The 8,810-nt window shown below is 44.0% G+C and overlaps 1 protein-coding gene across 1 annotated transcript in view; it reads left to right on the forward strand.

The window, feature by feature from the left end:
- The window catches only part of LOC110945611 (fibronectin type III domain-containing protein 4-like), a 42,549-nt gene extending 37,860 nt beyond the window's left edge, over positions 1 to 4,689 (forward strand). Inside the window, exons 5-7 of the mRNA XM_051943446.1 lie at positions 1,483 to 1,572; positions 2,370 to 2,536; positions 3,742 to 4,689. Coding sequence (XP_051799406.1) covers positions 1,483 to 1,572; positions 2,370 to 2,536; positions 3,742 to 3,783 — 299 coding nt within the window. The 3' untranslated portion in view covers positions 3,784 to 4,689. The remainder of the gene's footprint in view (positions 1 to 1,482; positions 1,573 to 2,369; positions 2,537 to 3,741) is intronic.
- Positions 4,690 to 8,810: the final 4,121 nt, after the last annotated feature.

Below are 8,810 nucleotides of genomic sequence, written 5' to 3' on the forward strand. Positions count from 1 at the left end.
TTCACTCATTCTGAGCTCAAACTCTTTCTGACTCCACTGGGGTGAAATATGATAATCGAGCGTTGGTGAATCAGCCTTTCATCTGGACATGCTTCATGCAGGCCTGATTTTTAAACCAGTTATCGCCTGTTCTGGAGCAAAAAAACAAAGTTTAGGTTGAAACTCAAAGGTTCTTTAACCCTCTGAACCTTAAAGCAGATTTCCATCCATCCATCATCTGTACACCTTAGTCCTCATCAGGGTCATGGGGGTGGAGTCTGTCCCAGCTGTCTGAAGGTGGAGGAACACCTGGACAGGTAACAGTCTATCACAGGGCTACACATAGAGACAAACAATCACACTCACATTCACACCTACAGACAGTTTAGAATCACCAGTTATTAACCTCAGCATGTTTGTGGACTGTGGGAGGAAGCTGGAGAACCTGGAGAAAAGCCACACATGTACAGGAGAACACGGAGACTCCATGCAGGAAGATCTAGGAAGGCCGGGACACGAACCGGGATCTTGTATCTGCAGGGTGACAGAACTAACCACTGAACCACCGTGCAGCCCACGGGTGGATTTGACTTTTAAACATGTGACACCGTTTATCAGCCAGAAAATGTCCCCTCACAAAACAAAACCAAATCTGAGCTTAAAATTGTGATATTTCCCCAAAATAATGTTATCTTGTTCAATAATCCTTCAGTAAACAGCAAACAGATCCTGCTGCTCATAATGCAGCTGTTCGGCCATGACTGACTGATGTGACAAAGATTCAGGGTTCTGAGACAAACAGGAAAACAAATTCAGAATGTAGATAATAAAGTGTGTGCCCTCTGTAACTCTGCAGTCCACTTGTAGTGCCGAGATAAAAGTCATAATTTACATCGTATTTATCATTTATGCTGCACTTTCCTCAACATTCCCACCGTGTAAAAAACATTTAACTGTATTTTTTATCACCTTCCTATTGTTTTATAGATTCTCTTTTTTGTTGATTTAAACATAATGAGGGAAAAAATCACACAAAAAATCCTGATAATTTACACATTAAGTAGAGAAACAAGGAAGAACACACAGGTCAAACCGTCTGTGATGATTTAAAGAAATGTTTTTTACTCCTATTTTACAGGAACATAGATCAGAGCCATGTAGGGAAACAAACTGAAAATGAAATTAGTAAAATATCTGTTGTATGTAAAACAATCCGGCATCATTTACCGCATGAAAACATGTTTTCTCTTCTATCTGTGCTTGTTCTGTTTTCATGGAGGTTCAGGATTTTATATTGCAGTAAGAAATTATCCCACAGTGAGGAAAACTGTGACTGGAGCAAAGAAAACCAGCCAGAAGCTTCTGCCTGGAGCCCACAGGGTTAAAGCTTCCTCCTACAACAACAACATACAGAACCTCTGTAGATTACCTGTCCTCCAGCAGAAAGCAGCACCAGCCTCATCCTGTAATAAAATGCTCCTGATAGAACATGTTTGTCCTCAGATGAACCAGCCATGGAGGGTCTGGGAATGAGTCCTCACCTGCAGACCGGAGAGCTGCTCATCATCACCACCGTCCTGCTGCTGTGGGCAGGTCGGTCCTCTGCTGGGTTTGTCTTCACGTTTAGGGGAGTGTTAAAGGCATACAGCGATTATTATAGCCATTTGTCTGATTATTGTTGATGTTTTTGTTGGTTGTATACTAATAAATTAAAAGCTCTACTACAGGTGTCTGTCTGTCGTCTCTCAAGCAGACACTAAAAAAATGAACAAGAGACAAATCAGGAAATTAGCTTCTCACACAGCGGCTAAGGCTACGCTAACGGCTAGCGGCTAAATTAGAAGGCAACCACAGATTTACCTGAAACAGAGTCTGGAAAACTATAATTACTCTGTGGGGGAGTTATGTGACAGGTGGTGGACATCTGTCCGTCTGTCTGTCTGTCAGCTACGTTACTCTAAAACAGACCAACGGATTTGGATGAAATTTTCAGTGAACGTTAGAAATGAAACAAGGACGCAGTGATCAGATTCTGGCGGTGATGCAGCTTATATTCTGGATCCATGGATTAGTTAAAGATTTCTGTATCATTTCCAGATAGCAGCATGGTGTCACTGTAACCATGACAACCAGAGAACACTACATCAGCTGATTGTGATTCTACTACAAATCCACCTCTGAGGACTTATCAGGACTTATCTGTCAGAAATGACGTTTTTGAGTAATGATGCTAACAGACGGACAGATAAACATACGCCAGTCGTCACATAACTCCTCTGTTCCTCTGCTCTCACACGTCGTTAAAACATTACATTTACTGCGTCTGCTCAGTTGAAACATATCAGTTGGCGTGTTTCTCCACACGTTTGACCCGTGTTTGTCTCCTGCAGCCGTCATCGCCCTCTTCTGCCGGCAGTACGACATCATCAAAGACAACGACTCCAACGGCACCAAGGAGAAAGCCAAGAGGCCGCTGGTGCGAGCCTCGTCGTCCTACTACAACGCCTCAGCCGGCAGCTCGCCCATCTACCACAACGGAGCCGTTCGCAGCAGCAGGGTGACTCATTCACACAAAACTTCCTCCTCTGAGTTGTTGCAGCACTTTTCTCTGTGATGCATGATTATTCCTGGAGTATTTAGTTTGCTCTGAAGGCCCTTTGTAGCTGCATCGGTATCTCCTAGCAACCAGAGCTGCTGCCTCCAGGGCTAAATATAAAACCCCAGGCTGGAAGCAGAGCTCGCTGGGTTATTCCAGCTCAGATCACATCTCACATCAGCCTCAAACTTTTATCAGAAACTATGCTTATTTAAAACGCTATCTTTGATATTTTAGCTTGATATGCCAAATAATTTCCAAAGAAAAGTTGGTCAGAATCGACCCACTTCTGCACATGAACACGGACACAAAACTAAAATCTTCAGTTATTTCTCATGTCATTGATTCAGAATCTGCAATATAATAAAAAGCAAACTTTACCAACAAATATTGATCATACACCAGGCAGCCAGTGATATTTTCTTCATCATGTAGCTGCATGTCACAAAAATACAAAATAAACATAGAATAGCTAAATATGAAAGACGTTTTGTAACTTAGCAGATAAGACAAGTTGTTCCACAAAAACAAGACAGTGGTGTTCATACCAGAGCTAATGGTGCTAAAAGGCTCATTGATGATTAGAAAACCCTGCAGTTATGTTAGCACATGAATAAAAGTGTGAAAACATGGAATGATCTGGATGAACCCAAACTTTTGGACGGTAGTGTAGATTTCTGCACAGTATCTTGTTTAATATGTGCAGGAAAAAGTTCTCAAACTGCTTTCCTTCTCCTGATGGTCAGTTAGGCTCTTTTGAATGCTGGATTTTTAGCAAACAGTTGAGAAAAATGCAATTTAAGTCCCTAAAGTGTAGCAAACAGTGACTGTACATGACTACAAACTGAGGATAACTGTGGGATCTGTGCCAGAGCTGAGAACGTGTTGGTTCTGTGGAGACTCTGCATGTTAATTAAATGAAATGAATCATGTGCTGGAGGATCGGTCCGCTGGGAGTCCTGGACTGTCCTGCCATCAGCTTATTGATTAGCCAGTAAATCTCTAGCAGACATCATGGACCGGGACACGTGGCAGCTCATGTTAAAATCACACTTTTAAAAACATTTGATTCCATTTTTTATTGTCACACTTTTATTTATATGTAAAGGGTACAGGATGTAAAGCAGAAATTTAAACAGCCAATCATGTTTTCTTCTTGTCTCCAGCTGCACAGGGCCTCCTCCTCCATCAGCATCATCAGGGTCTGAGTCTGGACGTTGGTTCGGAGACTTTGGACGGTGAAGAGCGTCGCTGGGATTTTCCAGAGTCTTAATTTATTGTAAAATATGGATGAAGGAAGCAGCACTGGATGCAGATCAGATTGAAAGGAAGCGCTGTGGAGTCAGTGGTGGACTGCTGCCCTCTAGTGGCCACAGAGAACCTGAACAGTGAACGAGAACTGATCTCCTGCTTCCTCCAGGTCACACATCGATTGTGAATATTTGCCAGCATGTTTGCGGAGTCCTGTCCAAAGCTCTTTTGTCACTCAGACAAGGTGTTCCACTGATTTTCATCCTCTAGAATCACACGTTTGAATTCCTTTTTGATGACTAGTCTGTGATTGGTTCAGCTCAGTAGTTCGATGTACATCACTACCATCAGAGAAGTGTTCCACGTAGCTTCAGCTTTAACTCAGAGCAGCATTCATGAACTTTAAGAGCAACTCAGACCAATATCTGAATGTATGAGATGACGAGGATGGAAGGTTTACACTGTAAGAAAGTCATAAACTGGTTTAATTAAATCAGCTCATAGTTTTATCATTAATACGTCACTTTATCTTTCATTTTTCATTCAGAACTCAGGTTCATTGCTAAAAGTAGAGGAACTTAAAATGTCTTCTTTGCATCATAAAACATGGAAGTAGAATTTCTCTTGTTTTATAAAATACATGAAGTAAAAAAAACTGAAAACCATTTTTCCAGGAGTCCACAGGAGACACTAAAGCTGGAAATAAAAGCTGTGGCTCCACATGATTAGAAAGATGTTTCTCCATTCTGAATGTATCTCCAACAACCTGCTCCTCTCTGTACCATTTCTATCCTCATTTGTTTTGGTTTTGGTGGATTTTTAAATGAGACATGTAGAATAAAGTCTGATTTGATGAAACATGACAGCTTGAAGCTTAGATACGATAAATTCCTCCAGCAGAACCACACGTCAAACACGTTTTTGGCTTCAAAACAAGTGTTGCTTTTCTAACCAGCTGTAGAAGTTTAATTAGAGACAATCCAGGTTATGATTTGTGGTGGATTGTGACATTGCAAATGACTAAATTAACAAAAATCCAACTTCTAAAATGCAGCTAACTGGAACATTCCTTTAAAAAACTTCACAGAGTTAGTACTAAGTTCTGGAACTTTAACTTGAGCAACAGAAAATAATTCAGCCACTATAATAAAGGTCACTTTCTTGCCAAAAACGTCATTTCTGGCTTTGGAAAAGGCTTTGAAAGAGTCTGAAAATGCAAACGCGTCAGTTCCATCATCAGACATTATGATGTGGAACGTCACCATCGAGACATGATGGAACAGAGGTGAAATACTGCAGCGGTGGACTTCCAGGAATAGAGCCGCTCTGTGCATTAGGATGATGAACAGATCAGCAGGAAATCAATATCCACTGAGAACCTGATTAATCTCAATCAGCTGTGTGTCGATACGCACATTTAGCCTCACAGGAAAACCCGTTCTGTGGAATGAACTGAGGTCTGAAGCTTTGCTCTGTGCTTTTACAGAAATGTTCAGACCTCACTGATGCCCCTCTGATGAATGTTTTGGACGACAGATGGTGCCTGAACTCCTTCAAATCCAGCTTTGGTCTTCTTCTGTGTGGAGCGAGGTTTTTGGAAAAGGAGAATGCACAAACAGTATTTCTGGTTCCTTTGAATAATCCAGGATGTGACAGAGGATGTGATTGACAGCTTTAAGGAGGTCAGAGGTGGCAGGAAGGCCTTCAACCTGAGGACCTCCTCCACCTTCAGAGCTCAGAGTAAAACATGCTGCTGTGATGTTTAGTCTCAGACAGGAGATGGAGGAGCTGAGATGAAGGTCAAAGTGAAACATCCCAGCTTTCCCGGGGCTGGACCTCCTGTCTGATGCTGGGAGGGTAACGCCGAGGATCCATCGAGTGTTTCTGGAGAAATCCTCTGCTTCAGGTTGAGGTAATGAGGTTTTAATCTGACGTATTACCACATCCTCCAGGGTGACGTTTGAAGAAGTCATTAAGGCTCAACTTTGTGTTCGACCGTTCATTCCTGCAGGTTCCTGCACAGACATCCTACTCATCATTTTTACATTTTGATGTTTTAGCTCCATTTCACTAAAAACACCCACCAGCAATAAAATAATACTGGATAAATACACACTGGGAGGAATAATGTAGCCACAAGGGGACACAAGCCAGTGTCTTATTGTACCGGTCCCAAGCCCGGATAAATACAGAGGGTTGTGGCAGGAAGGGCATCTGACGTAAAACTGTGGCCAAATCAATCATGCGAATCAAATGTATGACTTCCATACCGGATCGGTCGAGGCCCGGGTTAACAACGACCGCCATCGGTGCTGTCGACCTACAGGGTGCCGGTGGAAAATGGTCTACTGTTGGTCGAAGAAGGAGGGGAGGAAGGTGTGTTCGTAGGAAGAGAGAGAAGAGGAACACCAAGAGTCTAGGACTGAGAGTAGGGACTTTGAATGTTGGAACTATGACAGGAAAAGGTAGAGAGCTGGTTGACATGATGCAGAGGAGGAAGGTGGACATACTGTGTGTCCAGGAGACCAGGTGGAAAGGTAGTAAAGCTAGAAGTTTAGGAGCAGGGTTCAAGTTGTTCTATCATGGTGTAGATAGGAAGAGAAATGGAGTAGGAGTTGTCTTGAAGGAGGAGTTTGTTAGGAATGTCCTGGAGGTAAAAAGAGTGTCAGATCGAGTGATGAGCCTGAAGCTAGAAATCGAAGGTGTGATGTTCAATGTTGTTAGTGGGTATGCTCCACAGGTAGGATGTGAGCTGGAGGAGAAGCAGAAATTCTGGTTGGACCTTGATGAAGTGATGCAGAGCATCCCTAGAAGTGAGAGAGTTGTCATTGGTGCAGACTTCAATGGACATGTTGGTGCAGGAAACAGAGATGATGAGGAGGTCATGGGCAGGTTTGGTATCCAGGAGAGGAACGCAGAAGGACAGATGGTGGTTGACTTTGCAAAAAGGATGGAAATGGCTGTCATGAATACTTTCTTCCAGAAGAGGCAGGAACATAGGGTGACCTGTAAGAGTGGAGGTAGGAGCACACAGGTAGACTACATCTTGTGTAGACGGTGTAATCTGAAGGAGATCAGTGACTGCAAAGTAGTGGTAGGTGAGAGTGTAGCCAGACAGCATAGGATGGTGGTGTGTAGGATGACCCTGGTGGTGAAGAAGATGAAGAGGGCAAAGGCAGAGCAGAGGACCAAATGGTGGAAGCTGAAAAAGGAAGAGTGTTGTATGACTTTCAGGAAAGAGTTGAGGCAGGCTTTGGATGGTCAGGAGGTGCTTCCAGATGACTGGACAACTACAGCAAATGTGATCAGGGAGACAGGTCGGAGAGTACTTGGTGTGTCATCTGGAAGGAAAGGAGATAAGGAGACTTGGTGGTGGAATGAGGAGGTGCAGGAGTGGATCCAGAGGAAGAGGTTAGCTAAGAAGAAGTGGGACACTGAGAGGACTGAAGAGAGTAGACAGGAGTACAGGGAGATGCAGCGTAAGGTGAAAGTAAAGGTGGCAAAGGCCAAACAAGGGGCTTACCATGACTTGTATGCTAGGTTGGACAGTAAGGAGGGAGAGACTGACCTGTACAGGTTGGCAAGGCAGAGAGACAGAGATTGGAAGGACGTGCAGCAGGTTAGGGTGATAAAGGATAAGGATGGAAGTGTGTTGACAGGTGCCAATAGTGTGATGGGAAGATGGAAAGAGTACTTTGAAGAGTTGATGAATGAGGAAAATGAGAGAGAATGAAGAGTAGAAGAGGTGACTGTTGTGGACCAGGAAGTAGCAAAGATTAGGAAGGATGAAGTGAGGAGGGCATTGAAGAGGATGAAGAGTGGAAAGGCACTTGGTCCTGATGATATACCTGTGGAGGTATGGAAGTGTCTCGGAGAGGTAGCAGTAGAGTTTCTGACTGGGTTGTTCAACAGGATCTTAGAGAGTGAGAAGATGCCCGAGGAATGGAGGAGAAGTGTGCTGGTGCCCATCTTTAAGAACAAGGGAGATGTGCAGAGTTGTGGCAACTACAGAGGAATAAAGCTGATGAGCCACACGATGAAGCTATGGGAAAGAGTAGTTGAAGCTAGACTAAGGGCAGAGGTGAACATCTGTGAGCAGCAGTATGGTTTCATGCCAAGAAAGAGTACAACAGATGCAATATTTGCTTTGAGGATGTTGATAGAGAAGTACAGAGAAGGTCAGAAGGAGCTGCATTGTGTCTTTGTAGATCTGGAGAAAGCTTCTGACAGGGTGCCCAGAGAGGAACTGTGGTTTTGTATGAGGAAGTCTGGAGTGGCAGAGAAGTATGTTAGAGTGGTGCAGGACATGTATGAGGACTGTAAGACAGTGGTGAGGTGTGCTGTAGGAGTAACAGAGGAGTTCAAGGTGGAGGTGGGAGTACATCAGGGATCAGCTCTGAGCCCCTTCTTGTTTGCTATGGTGATGGACAGGATGACAGACGAGGTTAGACAGGAGTCTCCATGGACTATGATGTTTGCAGATGACATTGTGATCTGTAGTGAGAGCAGGGAACAGGTGGAGGAGAAGCTAGAGGCGTGGAGGTTTGGCCTGGAAAGGAGAGGAATGAAGGTTAGCCGCAGCAAGACGGAGTATCTGTGTGTGAATGAGAGGGACCCAAGTGGAAGAGTGAGGTTACAGGGAGAAGAGATCAAGAAGGTGGAGGATTTTAAGTACTTAGGGTCAACAGTCCAGAGCAATGGAGAGTGTGGAAAAGAGGTGAAGAAGCGTGTACAGGCAGGCTGGAACGGCTGGAGAAAAGTGTCAGGTGTGATGTGTGATAGAAGAGTTTCAGCTAAAATGAAAGGAAAGGTTTACAAAACTGTGGTGAGACCAGCCATGTTGTTTGGTCTGGAGACAGTGTCCCTGAGGAAAAGACAGGAGGCAGAGCTGGAGGTAGCAGAACTGAAGATGCTGAGGTTCTCTTTGGGAGTGACCAGGATGGATAGGATCAGGAATGAGGACATCAGAGGGACAGCACACGTT

Source organism: Acanthochromis polyacanthus, chromosome 22 (genome assembly GCF_021347895.1).
Source record: "Acanthochromis polyacanthus isolate Apoly-LR-REF ecotype Palm Island chromosome 22, KAUST_Apoly_ChrSc, whole genome shotgun sequence".
NCBI lineage: Eukaryota > Metazoa > Chordata > Actinopteri > Pomacentridae > Acanthochromis > Acanthochromis polyacanthus.